General features: G+C 39.1%; 1 protein-coding gene across 2 annotated transcripts in view; it reads left to right on the top strand.

Moving 5' to 3' along the window:
- Window positions 1–26,388, top strand: part of DENND5B (DENN domain containing 5B) — a 213,430-nt gene that overhangs the window by 92,311 nt on the left and 94,731 nt on the right. The window contains exons 2-4 of one of the 2 annotated variants that reach the window (XM_032646315.1): window positions 7,649–7,714; window positions 10,596–10,705; window positions 18,238–18,904. In XM_032646315.1, coding sequence (XP_032502206.1) covers window positions 7,649–7,714; window positions 10,596–10,705; window positions 18,238–18,904 — 843 coding nt within the window. The remainder of the gene's footprint in view (window positions 1–7,648; window positions 7,715–10,595; window positions 10,706–18,237; window positions 18,905–26,388) is intronic. The other variant, XM_032646314.1, reaches the window with a different exon arrangement.

Raw genomic sequence — 26,388 nt, forward strand, 5'->3', positions numbered from 1 at the left:
TCTAATGTAGGCCAACATGGGAAGGGGTCTGTTTTGCAGAGGCATTCAGTGAGCCAGGTTTCTTCCATGTGTGGCCTTCCCGTCTTTAAGGCCCCATTTCCATTTGCATTTAGCTGATGAGTAGCAGAAGAAAGACAGGTTGTGTGTCTCAAGCTGGAGGTGACACCCATCACTTCTGCTCCCATTTCATTGGTAAGAAATAGTCTTTTGGCCCCCACCCAGATGCAAGGATATTGGGAAGGAGAGGAGAACATGGATGTTGGTGAGCACCTGCTGTCTGTCATAAATCCAGGATCAGTAATAGCTGTTCACTGGTGCTAAGATAATTGGCATGGCTTATTCAAGTGAGAATGGTTTGGGACTGTCTCAAGGAGTGCCAGAGGGAGAAAAGATAAAGTGGCAACAGCGCAGCCCCTCGTGGATTCAGTGTCCTGTATAAATGTTATCAAACTCAGGTTTGGCTGCTTGATGCTTGAAAGCCAATACTTGAGAGACAAGTGCTGGTAGGAATGGAAAGGTTGCTTTATTCAGGAGGCCAGCAACCTGGGGAGAAAGCGGACTCATGTCTGAAAACCAACTCCGAAGACTGCTCTATCATGAAATTTTTAAAGGGAGAATTATTTGAGGAGGGTGTCAGAGTCTTTGTTCTCTTCCACTGTGTGCAGACTTTCTTCTGATTGGTTGATGGTAAGGTAACAGGGCGGTGTTCCAGGACTCTTGTGCTCAGCCTGAAGTTACCATCCTCCATCTGGGTGGGGGCCTTAGTTCCTGCAGAAGAACTCAAAGGTATTTTGTTAAGTATATTCCTTGTGATGGAACCAGGACCCTGCCCTATGGCTACACCACCCTTTCTTGACTGCTCCTCCTTTGTTTCTGCATTCCCTCCCTTCCCTGATAAGCAACTGTTTGAATCTGCCCTTTGGGACTCAGGGAAGGTCAAGGAGGCTGAATGAAGCCTATTTCCTGCAAACAAGAAATGGGTGACAAGGAAAGCCCTGGGAGGGCTTCAGAGGGTCCTGTTCTGTTTCATAAAGGCTTACAAGGATAAAGTAGGTAAGCTGTATGCTGGGGATAGGAAGTGTGGTTGCCTGGGGAGTACACCCTGTATCAGCCATAATGTAGTATGGAATGGGCAAGCCAGCTCTCTGTGTAGAATTAGGAAGGCAAGGTAGGAGAGTGAGAGATCCTCAGAGGACTGGACTCTCCTGATCAGGCCTAGAGCATCAGTCACTGTGTCTGCCATAGTGTAGGCACACTGGAAATGTTGCTTGAATGAGTTAACGTCCTCCTGTCTTTAACAAAACAACACCTGAAACCCTTCCCTCAACCCCACATTCTCCTCCAATATTATCCCTTTATCATCTTTCCAGCAGAACTCCTCAGAAGAGTTGACTATGCTCTCTGCTTCGACTTCCTCTCTTTGCAGTCTTCCTTGGAACAACGCCAGACAGGTTTTCTCCCCCACACCACACAGAAATCTCTTTGTCAAGGTCACAGTGACTTCCTGTTGTCAGCACCGTCCTTGTTAAAACATTTTCTTTAACTTGGCTTCCATGATGCTTCTGGTTTTCTCTTACCTTACTGACTGCTTTTTCTCATTTACCTTTTTGCCAGTTCCTCATCCTCTTCCCAGCCTCTCAGTGTTGCTTGAGTCCCCTAGGTCTGACCCCAGGCTTCCTCTCTTCATCTACAGTCATTTCCTAAGTGATCTTACCCAGCCCTGTGATGTTAAATACCATCCTTTTTATGTTTCTAACTTTTCCCCTGAATTTAAATTCGTATATCTAAGGGCTTCCCTGGTGGCACAGTGGTTAAGAATCCATCTGCCAATGCAGGGGACACGGGTTCGAGCCCTGGTCTGGGAAGATCCCACGTGCCGCGGAGCAGCTAAGCCCGTGTGTCACGTCTACTGAGCCTGTGCTCTAGAGCCCGTGAGCCACAACTACTGAGCCCACACACCACAACTACGGAAGCCTGCACGCCTAGAGCCCAGGCTCTGCAACAAGAGAAGCCACTGCAATGAGAAGCCCGCACACTGCAACAAAGAGTAGCCCCCGCTCATCGCAACTAAAGAAAGACCATGCGCAGCAATGAGGACCCAACACAGCCAAAGATAAATAAATAAATAAACAAACAAATAAATAAAAATTCGTATATCTAAATGCTTATTCAAAAACTTCTCTTGGATATCTAATAGGCATCTCAGAGTTAACATATCCAAAACTGAATTCTTCATTCCAGCTCCCTGACAGCCCTCCTCTCCACAGTAAAATCCCCGTCTTCTCCATTGTTCCTTGTTTCAGTAAATAGCTACCCTATTCATCCAGGTGCTTAGACCAAAATCCATGGTATCATGATATCCTTCTTGACTATTCGTTTCTCTCACATCTAATCCATCAGCAAATCATATATAATACTTTATGCCTTCAGAATGTATTTAGAATCTTATCACTTCTCACCACCCTAGCACTCTCTCTGCCATCATCTCTTGCCTGGACTGTTGCAGAAGCTCCTAGCTGATCTCTTTGCATCTACCCTTGACCACTACAGTCTGTTCTCTCAGCTGCCAGGGTGATCTTTTTAAAACAAAGTCACTTCTCTGTTTAAGACACTCCAGTTACTTCCCATGGTACTTAGTATAAAATCAAAAGTCCACACCACAGCCTACAAGGTCCTGTTTTATCTGGCTCCTGGCTATCTCTCTGACTTCATTTTCCGCCACCTCACTCAGATGCATCAGTGTCCTGGTCTTGCTGCATCTCAGCTGGGACAAGCTCACTTGTACCACAGGGACTGTCCACTTGCTATTTCCCTTGCCTGAAATACTTTTCCTGAGATGACCTCGTACATAGAATTAAGAGCACAGACTCTGGAGTCAGACTGCTTAGGTTTGAATTTCCTCGTTATCTGACCTGAGCAAGTTATTTAACCTTTTTGTGCCTCAGTTTCTACATCTGTAAAATGAGAACAATAATGGGACCTACTTCATAGGGTAATTATGCTGATGAAATGGGTTAATATATATAGAGCACTTAGAATAACACCTGCCTATAGTAAGCTCTGTGTGTTAACTATGTGACGGCTACTACTTCATCAGGTCTCTGCTTATACGTCGCCTGCTCAGAGATGTCTAAATAGTTGGAGAATTATCAGAATGAATGGTGAATATGCAGCCTCCTGGGGCATGTGCTTTGAAGGGGACAGCTTACTGTGGTGTAGAGACAGCACATGTGCAGGAAATGTCTTTCTGTGAAAGGAGTGCCCCTTTATTTTAGTTACCACCGTGAAGGTGCCCACCTCTCCTCACCCACCCCCATTTCTCTTTCCCTGGTCAGTCTCTTGTAGGACCCATTGCTGCCTAGTATTCCCTCTCCCAACTCCTGCTCATACTAATTCAGGCTGGGTCTTTGGAGATAGACATTTGGAGACCTGTAGGGTTAGACATGGGAAGGAGAAGAGTTACCTCACCACCATATCATCCCTTTTTCTTTGCCTCAGCATGGACTTCTTAGGCAGCATCCATAGTATCTCCATTTCCTCCTCTCACCTTTATCAAAATACTGAGGAAAAATTACTGACTGTGAGTATTCTGTCCGTGTGTGTGTGTGTGTGTGTTTTAACTTTACCTTTAGAGAGAAAAGGAACACAGTGAAAAAGGGACAGGGCAGAAGAGATTACCTGTTTCAGCTTCCCTTCTGTTTTCATTATTCCTATCAGCAAACTTTCTTTAAAGCATCTAGGCTTCAGTGATATCCCTCAGGGACAGGAGCATAGGGAAGTATTGGGAGACTTGGCCTTGTTTCGTGGAGAAATACCCTGTTCAGAAATAGACTGTGGTGGAAATGGACAACAAGGGAGGGAACTCACTGGGGCCCTAGGAGTGGGAAGGTTCAGAGAAGAGATGAGTGAAGAAATATGTAACAGGGTCTCTCAGCCTGAGAAATAGCTTCAAGGTTCACAGATATCCCTCTACTTGCAGCCTCATGCACAGACTATAGAAATCCTCACCAGTGACTTGGAGCTGGGGGCAGGGTCCCTGACTCCCAGTGCCAATTGAGAGGAAGCATGGAGCTACCAAAAGGCCAGATCTCGTGCTCCCAGCCACAGGGAGAAGAGGTGTATTTTTGGTATTCTAACATCATCTACAAAGTAAGAAGAGGATTAGATTCTTTGTAATACGACATATTTCAGAAACTTTATGAGAGTTAAGAAAGTTTTAGATCTCAGTCCTTCTAGACCTGCCCATATACATTCTAGTGTGTTAAGTAAAAATATTAGTTACATTTTTCTTTTTTGGCCACGTGATGTGGCTTGTGGGATCTCAGTTCCCTGACCAGGGATTGAACCCAGGCCCTCGGCAGTGACAGCCTGGAGCACAAGCCACTGGACCGCCAGGGAATTCCCTAGTTACATTTCTTTTTTTTTTTTTTTTTTTATGCGTTACGCGGGCCTCTCACTGTTGTGGCCTCTCCCGTTGCGGAGGACAGGCTCCGGACGCGCAGGCTCAGCGGCCATGGCTCACGGGCCCAGCCGCTCCGCGGCATGTGGGATCCTCCCAGACCGGGGCACGAACCCGCGTCCCCTGCATCGGCAGGCGGACTCTCAACCACTGCGCCACCAGGGAAGCCCTACATTTCTTTTATAGTTATACATTATCTTTTTAAATATATGTGCTATAAAGTAGACTTTGAAATCCAAATTTGGTCTAATGGTGATTCACATTATAGCTTTGCATGAAGCAGATGCACTTATTTCACTGGAAATTCTCTGAATTATTTAGGCCATAGTTAATTGGATTTTTGTAATCTGGAGGCAGTAATAAAATAATTGAATCTCAAATCTGTTAAAATTATTTTTGCTTATGTACCATTCTCCGTATAACTGGCCAGAGTAAAATTATCTGGAATAGCTTTCATATTTTTTCTTTTTGTCCAGTAAAACCAGAAACAAAGGCTATATGAAGTAATTGGTAAATATAATGGCAGTGATACTCTGAACACAGTCAAGAGTTTACACCTTAAACAGGGCAGGATAGGCTTTAGATAAGAGCTATGTAGAATTATCAGACCATTGAATGGATTAGTTTCTCCCTACTTTGTGTCTCATTTCTGTAAGAGGGATATTCAGCGTCATTTGTAAAATTTATGCTTGCTTTTCTAAATGGGGAAATATTTGTGTCACTTGGAGTAAGTAATCTAATACTACCCTACCCCGCTACTACTCTTAATTAGTAGTTGTTATTCCCCTGACCCAGAAAGAGGAAACGCTTGTAGTATATATTCAATGAATGAGGTCTGCTTCTCCGCTTCTTTCATGTTAGTCCCAGTTGTAACGATATTGCCTCCCAGGAGTATGCAGTAACCTGGAGGAATGCACTGACTTGTGTGCCCACTGGGGCACCCTCAACCAAGGGCTTTGCACACTGGGTATATTTTGGGGGGCTGTTCAGAGGTCTGTTTTGGGTCATCTATCCCTGATGATAGATGGATGTCAGTTCACAGTTCTGGCTGTCCCTAAAGATCTAAATAACTTCCGTCGTGATTTCAGGGTGCCCTTAACCATTTATAATGAGTCAGTTCCTTTATTCCTTCAGTTCAGGAGTTCCATAGGTAGCTTTCCCAGCCCTGTTATTGTTGTTTTGTGGAGGGAGAGCATAGAAAATTTCTGCAAACCTTGTTTGGGATCTAGAACTCTCATAATATCTTTGGATAGATAAATAGCATCCCAAAGTAGAAGCTTAGCCTGTGCTACTCTCTTGGGATCGTTCAGCCCTTTGAGATGTGGATAGGAAGGTTCCCCGGCTATTCGGACCCTACAGTCATCATTATTTGGCTCTTTAAAGGAAAGACTCTGACATCTCTAAGACATACAGAAGTTTACACACCCTTCAAAGCTTCTAAGTTACAGAGCTCTAGTGTGAATTTTTTAATACCCTGTGTCCTCATTGTAGTAAATTTTCCCCAAGAGTTGATACTTCTTAGTCAATGGTACATAAGAGGATAGTTGACTAATGGAATCTCTGTAGCGAGCAAACTTGAGCTTGTGTTTGCATAGCTTATTTCTCTTAACTGTTACCCTGTACCAAAATAATGAGAGTTGCCATTTTGCTGGAAGTTGTTACTGTGGGGCCTAGCCTCATCTTTGGTGAAGACAGTGCTATAGGTATTAAGAGGAACACAACTGTTAGTTATATTTATGAGACTTGGAGGAGCACAGACAAGCTTCTGAATAAAATAGAGAGCAAACAGCAATGACAGAAAATAATTTATCAGCTGCTTATGCCAGCAAATTAATGGAAAGATATTAAAGAAAAGAGTGCCTACATGAAGCAATGGAAAAATGGATTAGAATGTAAATAGATTACAACACTTAATCTTCTTAAATTAGTAATATATTTCAAAGTATAAATTATTCTGTGAGAAATCAGAATGGTGTCCAAAACTAGTTTCTTACTACAATATGAATCCACAGTCATTTGGAACAAAATGCCACACTTGATGTGTTTTATTACTTTTAATCATTTGGATGGATTAACAGTAAGATATCTGTGTTAGCCTTTACAAAAGGTAGACTACTTATAAGATTGGACATAATATATGTTTTTGTCCTTACATTAAATATTGGAATGTAATTTTAAAAAACAGACTTGATTTTTAGAACAGTTTTAGATTTACAGAAAAATGGAGAAGATAATAAGAGAGTTCCCATATACACCCCACCACACCTCCCTCCATGCACAGTTTTCCCTGTCATTAACATCCTAGGGTAGTATGATGCTTGTGTTGCAGTTAATGGATCAATGTGACACATTATTGTTAACTAAAGTCTATACTCCATTCAGATTTCCTTTTGTTTACTTAATGTCCTTTTTCTGTTGGAGGAACCCATCCAGTATACCACATTACATTCAGTTGTCTTGTCTCCTTAGGCTCCTCTCGGCTATGACAGTTTCTCAGACCTTACTTGTTTTTGATGACCTTGACAGTTTTGACAAGTATTCGTCAGGTATATTGTAGGTTGCTCCTCTTGAAATTTGTATTATGTTTCTCTACTGATTAGGCTGGGGTTATAGGATCATATAGTAGGACTATGTTTAGCCTTGTAAGAAACTGCAAACTGTCTTTCCTAAGTGGCTGTACCTTTTTGCATTACCACCACCAATTTATGAGAGTTCTGTCTCTTTGCATACTTGTCAGCATTTGGTATAGTCAGTTTTTTGGACTTCAGCCATTCTGATAGGTTTGCAGAAATTGGGGTGCAATTTCCATAGTTGGTCATTTAGTCTTACTACCATATTTTATTATATCTGACTATAGAAACATTAGCTTTCTCCTGATATTTCTCTTTAAATTAGCATTAAGAAAAGTGTGTACTTTTTCCCACATGAATAACTGTTACAGATGTTTCAATAGCATTTCGCTTACTACATTAAAATACAATTACCTATTTTCTTTCCTTTCTTATTACTAATAGCTTATAAGCTACGTACTATTAGTGTTAAGCTGTGTTCCGTTGATGTTAATGTCTCATGTTTAATTGCTTTTGTTTAATTTTTTAATTCTCATTTTCCATTCTTCACAGTCATTTTTGCTTTTTTGTTTGTGTTTCTTTGTTCATAAAGCTTTTTTGTTTCTGTTACATTATGTAGTTTTGTACCAATGGCTAGAAGCAGATCGTCATGGCAAGAGCCAAGGTGCTGCAAATACGACTTCAGGTAAAAATAAAAATAAAAGTTGAGGTGTTAGAAATTATTATTTTAATTCATCCCAAGCCCATCAAATTGCTTCTTTATTCACTTTTGTTTAGGCAAAAAAAAGGTATTATTTTGTATTTCTGTTCTTTCATTTGCATCTTAATTTTTGTAAAGACCTCATTTGCTTCAAGCCTTGAAGAAATTATTTATTCATTAGCGTTTAAGCTCTCTTGGCAGATATGTCCTATTAGGAGAAAAGTCTTCATTGTAGCTTAAGGTCAGTAGGAGGTTACTTGGCAATATTACTTGAAATTAAGTCCACTTGTAGTTGTCGTGGGAGATATTAATATTTGCACAAATTTATAATCCTTGTTTATTTCAGGACAATGTTTAAAAAGTGGATTTTAAGTTAAGTAAAGCATACTTATGTAATTTCCATTTCCTGGGAATCCAGATTCTTAGACTGATTCATTTTGCCTGCTAAGTCCTAGCAATAAATTCTGTTAGAGGTTTATGGGTTCAAAGTGCAAAGGTTAGGTGGTTGCTCTGTCTGACACCTCCAAAAGGCATCTCCAAGATTCTCTTCTTTGACTGGTACTAGTAGGAATAGCTGCGTTTACTAACTTCTGAATCCTTAGCAGTGTTATCAGAATTATCACTCAGATTTTCTCCAAATTTTCTTCAAAATAATATTTGCCAAGACAGCTGTGTATATAGCAATGATCTTACCCCCTTCTAAAGCAGTCTCATAAGAAGTGATGGTGGTGGTGGTGGTTCTGTTTTTCTTTTGTTAGATTTGTATTTCTGTTTCATGGGTTTTTGTTTTTGTGAAGTTCTTCCCTGGAGGTGGTTTTCCTTCTTTCTCTTCTGGTTGATTCATTGTGCTTCAAGAGGGTGTGGTGTTCCTTCCTTAACAGGACAATTATATTGAAAATGGCAGTATCATGACTTTTCTGATTTATTTCCTGACGCATTAGTAACTTGATATATGAATGAAGATAATGTTACTATTTTAACCAAACTGAGGCAGAAATTCATTAAAAGGTAAGTTGCAAGGAGTTATATCCTGCATTATATGCTGTTTCTTCTGCTCCTGCGGTATTTCATATTTTACTTACATTTGTGAATGATAAAATAAGCATTTTTGGTATTTGAGGGTGGGCGAAGGAGAGGGTTTCTTGATGGCTGGGTATTATCTGAGGATATCCCGTTGCTGTGTCACTAGCACAGTCAGCAGCATAAACCTTAGAACCAGGAGAGAATTTTTGTTTTTCTTTTTCTCTGACTTGAAGTGAAAAGTAACCTTTCTTTTTTTAATGAAGAAGTAAATAATCTAAAAATTCTTAGCATTTGCATGAAAATCTAGTACCAGCTTCAAGGTACCATTTACCCTTTCTGAAATCAACCATGAGCCCTCACTCCTTTCTTCAGAGTAGTGACCCATGGATGGTTTCACATTTTCCATTGACTTTCCCATACCCTAGAGGCATGGTGCAGAAATTGATAAACTTTCCTTAGGGATGCATTTGACAATTTCTCTTCTAGACGTGAAAGCTCTCTATCTCTTAGAAGATGGAAATATGAGGTAGAAAGACATAGAGATGAAGTGCTTGCCTAAATAAGTAAGAGGAATCCAAAGGAAAATGATCATTAGCCAAGGGCTTAAATTAGAAGTAAACGGTTAGTTGTTGCAGTAAATCTATTTAAATTATGTGCCTTTATTCAAAAACGCTCCTGTGTATTTTATATTGCAGTCTCCAACAAGATTTTATAGTGTGGCTTTTCCCTCCTTCTGCGATCTGATAAGTTTTGCACTGAAAGGTGTTTTAGTATATGTCTTTTTTTTTTTTTTTTTTTTAGTATATGTCTTTTATATTTTTACCAGAGTTGGAAACTGAGTCTAACTAGGTGTCCAAATATGACTCATGAATTGCTTTATGATATTTTTATTTGTACAGATACTGGTAGGTGGCATTTATCTTTTGATACATCAGCTTGTGTTTTGTACTTACTTAGAACTCAACAAGTAGAAAGAACACAGGAGACAGAATGGTATTGCTCCCAAGGTCTTCTAATTCCTTAATCTCAACTTTCTGACACTGAGAATTTGAGATCCATCCATATTAAAATATTTTGTGAAAGTAAGGCATTTGGAGGTAACAGGTCCCATGGGTGTTAATTTAGTCAAGGACATAAAGAACTGAGCTAACAATTATTACTGAATTTTCTTATATATAATAATCAAAGGATAGTCTTTTTACCTTTCCAGAATTTTAACAGGTGATAAAATTGGCTTAGAATAGCTTGTTTCTTTTCAGAGGTTAGTGTGCTTAATGTGTTCTGTCTGCTAAACCAGACAACTCAGTAATGATGTTTCTGATTCTGTTAATAATGTTACTTGTAAAAGCATGGAGATGCAGTCAGATTTACCAGAGATTTTTGTGGGAACTCAAGCAAAGTTGCCTCCTTTGGGCACTGCAGCATTAAGTCTATCCATGTACAAAATTTCAGGATCTTAAGAAGTATAATTAGCTTAATTTGAGATGTTTCTTTAGTGAGTTAAATGTTTCCAAATAGGTTTTTTTTTTTTTTTGGTCACCACATGTTGAAATGAGGACAGTAATTAGGTTACAGCAAGGATTATTTTAGCATGTCTTGATTTTTAGTATCAGTTGTGTAGCCAGGATTTTAAAATTCAGATTCTGAACTTTTAAATGCAGATCTCTTATTAACAGTTCCTTTTCAGTTGTCCATTGAAAAATTTACAACTGAGACTATTAGAGGTAGAAATTGAATCAGATTTCAACATTATCAGTCAGTATATATACAAAATAAAAATAAAACTATGACATGCTTTTGAAAAAATTCTAGATATTAACTAATTACTAATTATCTGTTGTAGGTGAAAATTTTGACCAGAGTCCTTTGAGAAGAACATTCAAGTCCAAAGTTCTGGCCCACTATCCTCAGAATATAGAATGGAACCCTTTCGATCAAGATGCAGTAAACATGGTATGTGTTCGGTTTGTTTGTTTTTTTTTTCCTCTTCAGCCTTCTTTTTATTTTAAGATGACAATAGTGACTATATTTTGAATGTCTACATTATTTCATTTAATTTAACTCTTTAAATAAAAAATTCTTTAAGATATAGTATCCTCATTTTACAGATGTAGAAAATGAAGCTCAGAGAGGTTAAGTAACTTGCCTAAGGTCCCCATAGCTAATAAGTGTATATAACAGACCCTCAAAGCCCATTTTCTTTTCCGGCTATTAAGCTGTGTGGTGAATTTGTATTACTTAATACATAGACACTTTGGTAACTGATATCATTTTCTTGGCCTGAAGTGGAGCCTGATGGAAGGAGCATGATTACAGTTTTCATATTTCAAGGAATGTTGTATGATGGGTCTTTAATTTATCATATTCACAAAGTAAGGTAGGAAAGGAACTTCAATGCATCATTTAGACATTAGTAGGAATTTGTTTATAAGGAATTTAAATTAATGTAATGAGTTACCAGTGGTGATTGTAAGTCCCTTTAGAGGTTCTTAAAAATACAGTAGGTCATAATTTTCAGGTCATTTAGGAAGGGTCCTTCTTAGAGGCCTGCATGATATTTTGTTCCTCCATGATCTCTGTGATTATAAAAATCAGGGGCCCCCAAAGTGAGTAAATCAGAGATCAGGCACGATAGGCACAGAAGTGATTAAAAGTGGACAGGGACTTCCCTGGTGGTCCAGTGGTTAAGACTCCACACTTACACTGCAGGGGGCGTGGGTTCCATCCCTGGTCGGGGAACTAAGATCCCGCATGCCATGCGGCGCGGCCAGAAAAGAAAAAAAGAAGGTGGAGTGAGACACATAGTTGTGGTTCTTTTTGAGTATTTTAAAGGTGGAGCCAAAAGACCCCATTATGATGTGATATTGTAAGGGAAGAAAATGAATATTTAGTAGTAGATGCCCACTAGATACCTCATGAATGTTACTTTCACATACATGCTTACATGTACCCAGTGAGGATTCTTACTCATATTTTACAGGGGTTACGTTTACTTGCCCAGAGTTATACAGGGAGTCTCAGAGGTTAAATCCAGATCATTTTTACTCTCTAGCTCACTTTTTTCCCACCTGCATGCTGCCTCCCCCAAAGAAAAGCTATGTAACTTGGTTTTGACATGCCCCAAAATGATATGGGTCACATTGGATCCTTTTCAGTATTTCTCTTATCACAGTAAACCCATTCCAGTCTGGACTTACTCCAAGGATGGAATAGCATGGTACTTTTTCTAAGGACAGATGCCTAAGGCACTTGGCAGTTCGACTTTGATTCTTTACAGAGCACAGTGTACTTATTTCTCTTGACTGTTACCCTATACCAAAATAATGAGTTGCCATTTTGCTGGAAGTTGTAACTGTGGGGCCTAGCCTCATCTTTGGTGAAGACAGTGCTGTAGGTATTAAGAGGACATAACTGTTAGTTATATTTATGAGACTTGGAGGAGCACAGACAAGCTTCTGAATAAAATAGTGAGCAAACAGCAATGACAGAAAATAATTTATCAGCTGCTTATGCCAGCAAATTAATGGAAAGATATTAAAGAAAAGAGTGCCTACATGAAGCAGTGGAAAAATGGATTAGAATGTAAATAGATTACAACACTTAATCTTCTTAAATTAGTAATATATTTCAAAGTATAAATTATTCTGTGAGAAATCAGAATGGTGTCCAAAACTAGTTTCTTGCTACAATATGAATCCACAGTCATTTGGAACAAAATGCCACACTTGATGTGTTTTATTACTTTTAATCATTTGGATGGATTAACAGTGAGATATCTGTGTTAGCCTTTACCTCTATCTGCATAACATTCATCTCTAAAGCAATTATCAGCTTCCTTGATCTGTCTTTGATATTTTCTTTACCTCTTCTCTCTGAGTTATTTTACGTAAGCAGAAAACATTTCCCTCTGAAGAATAGACACGTAGGCTTGTGTTTCGACGCTTAAGCACCATACAACATTTTGTTTATTGATGCAAATCTAAAGGGATTTGCTGGTACTCCTTGAAAATCTCTGGAAAGCATCCCATTAAACTAGTCTGCATTTGGGTCATAGATTTACTTCCCTTAATTTCCTCTTTGATTTATTAGTAAGTACATTTGTATGAAGCTATAATTTATTCCTACCTAAAGGTATAAAGCTTTGTTCTTGTCTTTAGCAAAACCCCACTCCAATAAATTATTGCCTTCTGTAATATCACTCATTCTGCTAACAAAGTGGAGCTTTGGATAAGGATCATTAATTTCATACAAATTAAGTACCCCAAAGCAATGAAACTTGTTAAATAAAAAAAAATTCCATGTATAAGAGTGCAGTGCATATATAACAGAAAATAGTTATGTGACATTTGAAATTGCTTCTGAATTAATTGCTTTTATTCTCTTTTGGTTGTGGATTCCCAGATTTTTGTGGGAAAAAAAATGGAAGTATCATAAAACAGAGAACAAAACAAGTCATATACCCATCACCCAGAACTAACATGTCAACATTTGACAGATTTGCTTCAGAGTCATACCTTTCCTCTTAAATGAAACAAAACATTGCAAATGGAGCTGAAGTTCCCCTGTCTTCCCCCCACACCCCACCGTCCCCATTTCAGATCTCTTTAAGGAAATCTGCATATTGGCATCCATGACTGTCTATGTAATGTTCTAATTAGATGGAGCTTATCCTTAAGAATGTAGAGAACCTAGGAATTGTTAGGAAGAAAATATGGTTAATACTTTTTTAAGCAAGTTTTGCGAAATATAAAGATTCTTTTTTGTATATATGGCCTAAATGAAACGTCTGATATATAATATTTCAAGTAACTAAAGAGTAATGACTATTATATAGCTCTTTATAATCTGTAATGCTCTAAGTTTACAGTTTACTGTTTGATCACAAAGAAGGGTGGAGTGGAATGATTGGCGAAGAGTAAAGGGTAAAGGGTTGGCTGGAAAATACCTGTTTAGAGATCCATCTTGCAAAATGCAAGGGAAAAGAGCACTATATACTTTTGACAGACTCAGGAAGCACTTGAATTTGAAATGGATAACCCTTAGTTACATTAATAGATCTGACATTGGAATGAAAGTAAGCCCTCATTTTGACCCAGCTTTAAGTTCATGTCTCACAATAAAATCAAAGGAATGGGGGCTTTAATCCAGCCATTACTGGGGGAGCCCACTTGTTTTCTTAACATCGCAGCTAGAATATTTCACCGGCATCTCAAACTCAGCATGCCCCAAACTGAATTCACAGTCTTCCCACCAATCTTGGTCAGTGAATGGTACAACCATCTACCTAGGTGCCTAAGCCAAAAATCTAGCATCATGCATGAAAGTTCCCACTTTGTCACCCTCTCGTATATGCAATCAGTTATCATCTACTTCTCTGTGCTTCTACATACCCGCCTTAGTCCAAACCAGCAAGCTCTCTTACCTGGATTCCTGCAGTAGCTGTCTAACTGGCCTCCTGCCCCTGTCCTTTCTGTTCTTCACACTACAGCTTCTGCTTCTGCTTTCACCTCTCTTTGGAAGGCTCTTCCACTTCTCCTTCCCCTAGTGAATTCTTTGTATTGACCCTTCAGATTTCATTTTAAACATGATTTCCTCAGAGAAGCCATCTCTAACCACCACCTTCCATCACCCTTCCAGCATTCAGCCAGGTCCCCTTAGGTTCTCTTGGCACCTTGTACCTTTTTGTAGCACTGTTACAATTGCAATTAATTAATTATGTAGCTGGTTGTCTACTCCCTGTCTCCTGCTATAAAGTAAGTACCATTAGGACAGGAACACTCTCTTTTATTCATTGCTATATCCCTAGCTTTGCACATAGTAGAGGTTCTAATCATTGAATAAATGAAGGTCTATATGCTTGCTTACAGTACTTCCATTCCCTGTCTTTGTTCAGGTGTCACCTCCACTGCAAAACCATCTCTTAAGCAGGAATGGTTAGGTGCTCTGTCTTCTCTATTCCCATAATACTTTGAACACACTCTGTAGCAGTATTGGTTACATTATTTTGTAACTGCTGGTTTATATGTCTTTCTTTCCTATTAGGCTAGAAGCTCCCAGAAGTAAGGGATGATTTTCATATTTGTGTTTTGAGTTATCAAGATCTAATGCAATACATGACATAAAATAAATGTTTATTAAATGAAGAAAGGAAAGAGAGAGGGAAAGAAGGAAGCAAGAAAGGAAGGACAAGCTGACTCATTGAGAGTTTTATTTGTATAGTAAGAGAGAAGGAGTGGGATTAATAGAACTATAGAAAATGGAAAAAAGAATTGTTAAAATTCTAGCCACACTGCCTAAAAGAGTCCAGAGAGATAATAAGGACATTTGGTCACTCAAACCAGGAGAGGTACACAGCATTGTGAGCCCAATTTGGCTAATCTGATTGCCAGCGACAATCTGGTCAGCAGTGACAACTCTAAATTTTTAGTTGTTGTGGGGGAGTTGGGTGGGGAGGGATATTGTTGGTAGACAGCAGTATCAGGGGCTAAAAGATGTTGTTGAATGCCATGGTGAGCAAATCTTGACTTACAGTTTAGGATTATGAAAAATAAACTTGACAAATCATATGATTCTCACTTTTAAAAATGAAAAAGCAATAGCATTTCCCAATTTATGGTTCCGAGATTAGAAATATAATTCTTAGTTTTGTTGATATGTAGGAAGAGAATTTAATAATTCTTACATCTGTTATCTGTAACATAGAAAGTCATTCTTCATTTTGAGCACAACTTTTGGCAGGTTTTTCCTGTAGATGTTTGAATGCATGCTGACGAAAACTACAAATCCTTAAGGGAATATTTGGCAGCTGTTCAAAAACAGTTTGAGCTGGAATTTTGTGGTTGATGATGTCAGGAAACCCTGTCAATTAAATGAAGTCTTTATGTTGACTTTGGAGATCACTGTGTTTCTGTGTGCCTATTTAAAAGAGAACTACAGATTGAATGAAGAGATGAACTAAATCTGATCCTGTACCCCGAGCTGTTGTTTTTGATTGTTTTCTTGTTCATTCATTTATTCATTCATTCAGTCAACAAATACTTCTGTGTACCATGCACTATGCTATTGCAGGTTTGAGCTTAGCCTGGAACAAGACTGATTCAGGTCATCCTTCCTACAATCTTTATTGACTATAGTAAATGTGTCAGATGAGTTTTCATTCATAATCAGTAGAAGATCTCATTGACTTGTTATGGTGAAAGCAGCTTTAATTATGAAGGCCTCTTTATGAAAATATTCTGCCATGGCCTTTTATTCCCAAGATTAGGAATAAGCAAAATTTCCCCCTAACAGATCGAGGTATTCATGTGTTTTACCTAAATCTATATCTTATTTTGCCCAAATGTACACAGTAATTTAATTTTTGTCAACATACATATATAATAATAATTAAGTAAAGCTACCATAGCTCTTTCCACTTCTTATATTCAGTGATATGAAATATAAAGACATTTTCACTGGGTTACTTAGGCTGAGCTTCACAATTTTTGCTTTTTATCTTTATCAGTCACCATTTATTACGGCCCCAAATAGTGTATTGTTCCATGTGTGGTACTCTTGAATCGTTAAGGCTATTACGAGTCCTTGAGTAGTTTTCAATCTAGAGATGAAACAAAATTTGAGAAACTACTGTGTGTCATTATACAATGTACATATGTATACTATGGTGCAAGATTTTAACTGCTTCATTCAACAAAGACTTTTTAGAGGAGAAGTGACATTTTAACGGCATTTATAGGATGAAAACACTATTTTTTATGGAAAGATAAAGGAAGTCCTCTTTAAGGTAGTATTTATATGGAGACTTACAGGAAGTAAGGGAGTGTTTTGGGTATATATAGCTCTATAACAAACCATCCCAATGTTACTTAAGTGGCTTAAAACAGGCTGGTGGGGTTTTTTTTTCCACAAAGGGCCAGATAGTAAATAGTTGAGCGTTGTGGGCCATGCAGTCTCTGTTGCAGTTATTCAGCTCTGCTGTTGTAGTGCAAAAGCAGCTGTGTAGACAGTGCTTAAATGGAGGAGCGTGATTGTGTTCCAATAAAATTTTATTTTCAAAAACAAGTGGCAGATTGGATTTGACCTCAGGGCTGTAGTCTCTTGATTTAAAACAACAAAATCATCGTTTTGCTTACAGATCTGCAGTTTGAGTAGGGTTTGGCAGGGTAGCCCCTTTGCTCTACTGGATGTGAGTTAGGGTGGTTCCAGGCCGAGGACTGGGATTGTCTGAAGGCCCCCAGCAGAGTAGGTGAGCTAAAGAGCAGGTTTCAGTTCCCCAGAACCTCACATTCTGTCTTCTGGGCTTTTGCACGTGCCCTCTCTGCCTTCTCTTCATCTCACTAACACCTATACACACAGATACTTATCCTCAGGTCTCCGCTTGGGCTTCCTTCATTTTTTCCCCTGGTGGCTTCCTCTTTTCTCATTTTTGTCCTCCTGCTGTGTTTTTTCCTAGCAGCCTATATTTACCCTAACGTAGCACTTCCAATACTTTATAATTTTTTTTTAATAATTTTTTAATCATCTGTCCTCCTTACTGGACTGGAAGCTTCAGAGGACCAGAAACTGTGTCTTTCTCACCATTGTATCACCATCACAGGGCCTAGCTCAGAAAGGCACTTAATAAGTGTTTGTTCACAGTTTGGATGAAGGACATGTAACTCTTAAGTGAATTACATCTTTTTGGTAATGTGGGGATTTGGGAGAACTTCTAAATTTTACACCAGATCGACTATTAAATCTGAAAAAAAAATGTCATAATGTATGGTAAAATTATTTCTATGCAGAAAGTATATTGTAATACAAAAGTAGAAAGGAATAATAGAAAAGTTAATAATGATCATTATTTTAGGATAGTTGAATTACAAGTCCTGTTTTCCTTAGTGTATTTCACATTTTCTGTAATTTGTTTAAAATGTTTTAAAGACTTGATTTTATTTTCTTGTGCTTTGTAAGTATCTTAAATATAGCATCTTTAATTCCTCATGTAATTTTATTCCCAAGTTTGACTCAATCCTGGGTAGTTCCCAAGACCTGGGACATGATCTCTGCTGGAAATAATCTAAAATGTCTTGTTTCTGCCCTTCTGCTTCAGTAAATAAAAAATCATTTAATTTTCAAAGTTTATTTTCCTAAGGATAATATTGTTCAAAATGATACAAAAATGATACTGTTGTTTTTATTATTCTATGTTTAACTTTTTTTCCATTTATCAAATGAGCCTTCACCTGTCTGTGTATTCCTCTGAAACATTATCAACATTACTCTAAAAATAGTCCTTAAATACTAAATATTTGTGAAGTGCCCTTGCATATTTTGTCTTCAAGTCACTGATGCAGCAAATGTTGTAGATAAAGAAACCGAGGCTCAGAGAAGTTACATGACTTAATGAAGGTCACAAGCTCAGATGGAGCTTCACAAACATTTTTTTCTGGTTTGAAGTTGTTTGTGTACTGCCTTCTGATGCTTTTCTTCTCCTTCCTCCACAGTTGTGCATGCCTAAAGGGCTATCTTTCAGAACACAAACTGACAATAAAGACCCTCAGTTCCACTCATTTATAATTACCCGGGAAGATGGTTCTCGTACCTACGGTTTTGTTCTCACTTTTTATGAAGAAGTTACAAGTAAGCAAATCTGCACAGCAATGCAGACGCTCTACCAGATGCACAACGCAGAGCATTACAGCAGCTTGTACGCTTCATCCTCCTGCAGCATGGACTCACTGGCAAGCAGTATTGACGAGGGAGATACAACTTCCCTTTTGAAACTCCAGCGATACAACTCTTATGACATCAACAGAGACACCCTGTATGTTTCAAAAAGTATATGTTTGATCACACCACTGCCTTTCATGCAGGCCTGCAAGAAATTCCTTATTCAGCTTTACAAGGCAGTTACCTCACAGCAGCCACCACCCTTGCCGCTTGAGAGCTACATCCATAATATTCTCTATGAGGTGCCCCTTCCTCCTCCAGGGAGATCACTGAAATTTTACGGTGTTTATGAACCCGTCATCTGTCAGAGGCCGGGCCCCAGTGAACTTCCTCTCTCCGATTACCCGCTCCGAGAGGTCTTCGAGCTCCTGGGCCTGGAGAACTTGGTACAGGTGTTTACCTGTGTTCTTTTAGAGATGCAGATCCTTCTCTACTCACAAGGTAGGTCTGCCCTAGCTTTTAGGTCTCCCAAAAGCAAGTACTTATGCTCTCAACTACTGGGGTATATTATTAGAACCAAATAATTAATGGTCCGAAGTCTCTTCTGTCTCGTGGAAAGGAGAGGGTTTTAGGTAGGACCAGAGGCTGAGAGATTACTTCTCTTTTGGATGGCAGTGGCTGTAGAGAAAAAAAGGGAAGGAATATAAAAGCATTAACTTGGCTGACTTGAGTGTATTTGTTTTTTAATGGAAGTAGCCCTTTTTTTCCCTGATAATAACATAATCATCATAAAAGAAACATATTTCTTTTTATAATGAAAGTGAGAGAATCCTCTTACTACCAGGAACATGTAGACTTCTCATTTTTTTACAGGTTAGTAAAAGTTCACATCAAGACTCAGCTGACATTGGAAAGGGATAAATGAAATCATTGACTCTGCGGTTTCCTAAGGTGATCAACTTTGGATGGGTTGATTTCCTGTAGTGAGAGAAAGGGGTACAGGCGTGTGGAACAGACACGATTCTCCTAGGTCTAATAATTCCACCGAAATTATGTGGGGGTTTTTTGTTTTGTTTTTAATCCCAAAGGAAGTTATCTTTGTGATATTTTTCATTCAAAATTCTCCCAAAACATACTTACAAAACTAGCAGAATTTGGGTTTTATTTTACCAGTGCATCTGTGATGACTAACTTTGAGCCTAGACTAGAGCACTGGTTCTAGTCTGAACATGAATTTGCAGAGGAAATAGAGATGCTGTGGGTTTTTTGTTTGTTTGTTTTTGGTTTTTTGCGGTACGCGGGCCTCTCACTGTTGTGGCCTCTCCCGTTGCAGAGCACAGGCTCCGGACGCGCAGGCTCAGCGGCCATGGCTCACGGGCCTAGCCGCTCTGTGGCATGTGGGATCTTCCCGGACCGGGGCACGAACCTGTGTCCCCTGCATCGGCAGGCGGACTCTCAATCACTGTGCCACCAGGGAAGCCCAGGATGCTGTGTTTTAATGGATAGTGAATTGAAGGAAAATATAAAATGGTACCTGTGCCTTGATGGGTCTTTTGAAAAATGTGGCACAAATATTGGGTTAGCATTTTGCTAACTTGTACTTAGGCTGACAGAATTGTAGTGCAGTCTCCTGACTGTTGCTGTCAAGCTTATTTTACCAGTTTCCTTTTTTTCTTTTCTATTTTAAATTATAAATGAGGCTGAGCCAAGTGGGCTATATTTGTACTTCCCCATCTTGTGTGTATGTTGACACTGTGTGTTGACAGCCCTTCATGAGGTTGTATTTTCTTCAGTTTATCCTACATAATGTTCTCTGATAATGTGTTCCAGTGACTCAATTTTTGTTGTCAGGAAGTTCTTCTCTAATGACTAATCTAAATTCTTTCCTGTCCTCATGCTCTCACTTTCTTAGTGCTGGTCATTACCGCAGATCACCCTTTTGTATCTGAAAGATTTAATGTTAAGTAATTCTTTCTTCTTTTCTGCGTCTTCCTGTCTTGTTTTTTGCCCTGTAGGGGATAGGGGTTGGAGAGTTGCTTGTTGGGGCAGGGGCTTGAAGCTTAATACCCTCAGGTATATTAGCTTATTAGTAAAAAGAATTTAAATCCTAGATTTTCAAGAGATCTTCCCAGTCATTTAGTTCCGTTTCCTAATGTTCTGCCTAGAGAAGCAATTTGGGGCAGAAAGAATATTGGTTTTTGAAGTGATAACAATCATGGGTTCAAATCTCTGTTCTGTCACTTACTATCTGTAACCTTGGACAAGTTACATAATCTTCCTGAGTGTCAATCAGTTCATCTTTATGGGGATAACAGGTTTTTTCCTTCTTCTCTCACTGATATATTGTGAGAAAGTAAGAAACCTGTGCTGACTAAATGATAGCCAATGTTGTTGTAATATCAGTTTTATTAGTCCTACATAATCCTCTATAAAATTATGCACATCTTAAGTTGTGAGGGTCTGACATATTATTGCATTCAAAGTATAACTTTGTTAAATTAAATAGTCAAGGCATTTGTTTCAGGGTTGAGAACTTAATAAATGTTCTCTTATACTGAATGCCATGCTTCTTAAAGAAAAAAGCCCTTAGTTATCACACTTCCTGTTTTAAATAGCACTTTATGTCTCTGTGCTTGTGGTCTGTCTTGAGCTCTCATCTTTCTGCTCAGCTTGATTAGCTTGTCGCATTTAGTTTATGGAGTCTGTTGAAAAGTTATAGTTAATTAATATCTACGTATTAATTTCAGTTTCAAATTAAGAAGACTGAATATTTATGAGCATGTTTTTGTACTCAAATGAGTATTTTTTGGTAACTTGGTCTTTTATGCTGAACACAAGAGTGAATCTTGAGATTGTAGAACTCTCATCATACATATATTTTTAAAGTGTCATACAAAAGGAAGGCTCATAAAGTAATTTTCTAATCATTCACAGAAATCACTCTATATTAGGAATTGTACTATTAAAGTGCCTTGTACATTTTGGTCTTTTTGCCCCCTGCATTTAATCCTCTCAACAATGAGTTAGTGCTGCACATGCTTTTATGAAGGAGGAAATTGACACTCAGGGAAGCTTAGTAACTTACCCAAGATCACACAGCTATTAGGTAACGTGGTGGAGCTGAGAATGGGCTTGGATCGGTCTTTATCCAGAACACTTACCCATATGTTAGCTGTATTGGCCACTGCACTTAACCTTTCCTTATCTGTCTCAGTATTTATTTTAAAATTATAAACTCACCTCTGAGGGTCTTTTGTAAAGGTACCATGTTAAATAATTGTAGATTATCTGTGTAAATGCAAATTTTAACAATGGCAAGTGTCTTTCCCATTAGAGAAAGAAGGGAATGAATTAAGAGTTGTTATGTTGATTTGTACTCTGGTGCCATTCTTCATTTCTCCTGACTGTGTTAAGGGGTTTTAATAACATCTGACACTTCATTTCTTGTTCACTAATGCCATAAAATTTAAAAACATTGCAAGTCTTGAACAATTACCATGAAAACCCAAAAACAATAAAAGTAGATGGATTTCAGTGATGAAAATGTCCTTCTAGACTGATTTGAAATTCTTGTCCACAGCCCTTTTTTTTCTTTATTTTTAAAAAAATGCTGCTGCACACATTCCTGGGCCCTGTTTGTTTGTTGGCTGCGTTGGTCTTAGTTGCAGCATGTGAGATCTTCGTTGCGGCACATGGGCTCCTCTCTAGTTGCGGCATGCGGTTTTTCTCTCTCTAGTTGTGGCATGTGGGCTTCAGGGTGCGTAGGCTCTGTAGTTGTGGTGCATGGGCTCTGTAGTTTGCAGCACGCGGCTCTCTAGTTGAGGCGCCCGGGCTCAGTAGTTGTGGTGTGCGGGCTCAGTTGCCCTGCAGCATGAATCGAACCTGAGTCCCCCCTGCATTGGAAGGCGGATTCTTTACCACTGGACCACCAGGGAAGTCCCCCACAGCCCATTTAAATCTATCCAGTCTGGGGACTTCTCCAGTGACGCAGTGGTTAAGAATCCACCTGCCAATGCAGGGTACACGCGTTCGAGCCCTGGTCCGGGAAAATCCCACTTGCCGCAGAGCAACTAAGCCCGTGTGCCACAACTACTGAAGCCCGCATGCCTAGATCCTGTGCTCCGCAACAAGAGAGGCCACCGCAGTAAGAAGCCCGCACACCGCAATGAAGAGTAGCCCTCGATCACCACAACTAGAGAAAGTCCACACACAGCAACGAAGACCTAATGCAGCCAAAGATAAATAAATAAAAATAAATAAATTAAAAAAAAATCTATCCAGTCTGTTATTTGGAGAGTGTGTACCTCACAGTCACTTTGCAGTGGTAACTGGCTAGAAATTTTAAGCAGGAAATGAACCCAAGAAGTAAAGGCTCTTTTCTAGAACCCCAGATCAGAAAAGAGTACTTTTCTTCTGCAGCCTAGAAATACTTGGAGCAAGAGAGTGGGAAGATTTGAATCTGATCATCTTTTCAGAGGAATAGTGGAGGAATAAAAGGGGAATTTAAACACCAGGATCTAACTTTTGATACCAGTAATTAAGGTCTCAGGAACATTTTTGGATCCTTGCTTATTACTTTCTTTGACTCTTCACAATGGAAATAAGCAGTTACCCACAGCCCACGCTGCACTGCCTGCCTGGGAGCCTTCACAGTACTCCTCTCCCTTCCCCTCCCTTTGTAAGTTGTACATGAATTAACCTTGTCAGAAAGTAGAAGCTGCTTGAAGTTTTCTTGAAGAAGTTGGGAGCCTTGTAAACACAAATTGCTAGTCATGCTCAACTAAACATTATATCTTATTGGTTATCGAGTTGATAAATCATAAAATCAAACTTGATATTTTGATGGCGGAAACTGGGTTCCCATGACCTGTATCCAGAAAGCATTAGAATTTTAACAGCTTTGGCCAATATTTTTATAATACTAGTTTTACTTTGTGATAAAAACTTAATATTAAGACATTTTTCTTAATAAGTTTTCATTATATATTCAAGAAGCTAATCCTTGGTCAGTTATATGAGAAGCACATGTCTCCTTCCAGGTTGTGGCTGTTAATTTTCTTTTAGGGATCTTTTGATGAATTAAGATACTCTTAATCATAAATTCTCATTTACAAATCTTTCTTATGACTTAACTTTCTGTTCTATTTAAGAAATCCTTCTCTATTCTGAGTTTGTAAAAATAGTCTACATTTTTTTCCTAAATGTTTTTAAGTTATATTTAGCATCTCTAAGAAATTGATTTTTACTTAAGTTACGAGGAAGAGATCAAATTTAATATTTTAGAAATATCTGTAATTAGTTATTCTATACTAGTTATTAGATAGACCATTCTTCCTCCCTCTGATCTGCAGTGCCACTTCAGTCTGTATAAGTTCCTGTATGTGAAGTTCCTCTATGTATTTCTGGGCATTCAGTTTATTCTGCCAATTTTTCTGTCCCTGTAGTAAATCACGCTGTTGTAATTACTATAGCTTTAAAGTAAGTCTTGGTGTCTTATAGGACAGTTCTCTTCACCACCTTCTTTTTACTGAAATTTCATTGAATGTAGTTTTGAGACAATTAACGTATTTAGAATGTTGAGTCTCCCCTCCATGAAAATGATGTATCTCTCCATTTATAAGGGCTTTCTTTAATGTCTTTAGGTAGTTTTATAATAGTAAAGTAGGTGATAATGTGCAAATAATGATGGTTTTATTTCTTCTTTTCCAATCTTTGTCACCTTTATTTCTTTTGCTTGCCTTGTAGTTCTAACTAGACTTTTCAGTACAGTGTAGAATGGAATTGATAATAATAGGCATCCTTGTCTTTTTCCTCATGTTAAAAAGAATGCTTTTAATGCTTCACTGTTAAGATACTGGCATAGTACCTGTCCCTTTGGCATTACTGCTTAGTTCAGTATATCATCCTACTGCATGAAAATGTCTCCCAGAGCAAGGCCACTAAGGTTTGCAGGGTTCCAGTACAATACATCTTCTCAGGTTCCAACTGCAGCAATATATGGCTTCCCCCTTTCAAGGCATCCGGTATAATTGAGCTAAGAGACAATGTCATCTCTTGCCCCGAACCTCTTTCAGGGTGTTAATGTAATATTGGATTTCTCTTATTACCTACCATAACTCATTTATTTACTCCTTTACCCTTACCTACTATTCCTCCTTCTTTCCATTTGTACCCAAACTTTTCCACCTTTGGAAGGGACATTAGGTTCGGCCACAGCGCTGGTTTAGATTGCAGGCAGCAGTAGTAGTCTAGCAAGTACCTCTGCCTCAGTTCACTACCATTCATATTAGGGTAAGGTTACATAGGTACAGAACTAGTGGGCTGTTTTTACCTCCAGACATTACAGCTGCATTCACTGTTAACCCCCATTTTGCCAGACGGGGTGAAGGCACAGCCCACCCCAGCAGGCTCTTAGGAATTCTGACATGAAGGTTTAAAAATAGAGTTTCATCCCTGCTTCTGGCACTTGTAGCTGTAGTCCTGGTCCTGCCTCAGGTAGGAAAAACAAAGCTGAGATGATGTGGGGAAGAAAATAAAAAGTATATTGTCATACCAGCATCCTTACCCCTTAGGAAGAATTGTAGTCATACCAGCATCCATCTCTATCCCCTTTTCCCCAGATCCACCAGAAGAACAGAGGTATCTATCTAGTGGGGACTCTCCCTTAGGCCCCCTTATGTTGAATGTGAGCACACACTTGTGAATGCATGAAAGTCAGCCCTTTATGCTTTTATCTCACACGTTTTAGACAGCAGATGTTTCAACTGCCTGTTCTAATTCTCAATTAAACCATTACTGTGAGGGTGATAAGCAACATCATATATCCATTTGATGTGGTATCTTTTCACCCACTGTTGGACACTGTGTGCTGTGAAGCGTGTTGTGTCCCATAGCCTGAAGATGTGTAACTTGGCGGCCCACATTGGTAGAGTATCTTCTGTTCCAGTCCTCTAATAGTATTTTAAGCATCTACTGCCTCATATGCAAAGCCCAGTCTGAAGTGTCTATTCCTGGTAGGACCCATTTATAGCCCCCCCCAACCAGGGCTGCTGGCATTAATCCAGTGTAGTCTGCTTGCTGGCTATGTGTAGTAGGGCCTTCTCCCCCGGGGAGTCTTCCCCACAGCCATCTGCATCCTCTGTCTCTCCTGTTGGCAGACAAAACAGTTCTTGTTGGCAATTTGTGCCTCAGAGGGTATAAGAGGATTATGTCTAGATTCAGCCCATCTCTGCATTGCTGCAGTCCCCCAGGTGGCCACTTGAAGGGAGTGTACCAAAAGGTCCACTTGGTGGTTACATCACCTCCCAAACCTGAAAATGGGTTCTTCTGATGGGCATTAACATGTCCTACTTTAAAGTGGCCCATAAATTCCCAGAGGGATTTCCATATGGCTGCACCGTATACAGGCATCCTTTTAATAGTCCAGTTTTCTGTTGCCCATGAGTCAGTAAAAACCCAAGCATATGGGCTTTACCATTGTTCAGTTCTTCCATTACTGCTAGGAAAACAGCGTGTAAGTCAGCCCACTGAGCCCATCTGTGTTTACCTTCTTTGATCAGAGTGGTGGCCATTCACCTTGGAACTGTCATACATAAACCAAGCAGCTCTTTGTTGGTCAGATGAGAGGTATTTATACTGTCCAAGTGACAACAGAATCTGGCACCTCCTCACTCAGTTCCAGAGTCAGTCCTCTGGGAAAAGAGGCTCCTCATTGTATCTCCTCCTTACCTTCTCCTCATAAAAAGATCCTCTATAAACAATCTCCATTTAATTATGGAACTCTTCTGTGCACTGCCTTCCTCATTAGAGTGTTTTTCTGACATTACCCAAGACATCATGGGTATTTTGGGTTTCAAGATTATTTTGTCTTTCAGTCATAGGGGCAGTTTAGACTAACGTTCAATAGCAGGCTAGTAATTGCCTCTCAAATGGAAATTCTCCAGTTCGTCATCCCAGTAGTTGTCACTGGGAGGTGCTCACAGGCT

Source organism: Phocoena sinus, chromosome 10 (genome assembly GCF_008692025.1).
Source record: "Phocoena sinus isolate mPhoSin1 chromosome 10, mPhoSin1.pri, whole genome shotgun sequence".
Classification (NCBI taxonomy): Eukaryota; Metazoa; Chordata; class Mammalia; order Artiodactyla; family Phocoenidae; genus Phocoena; species Phocoena sinus.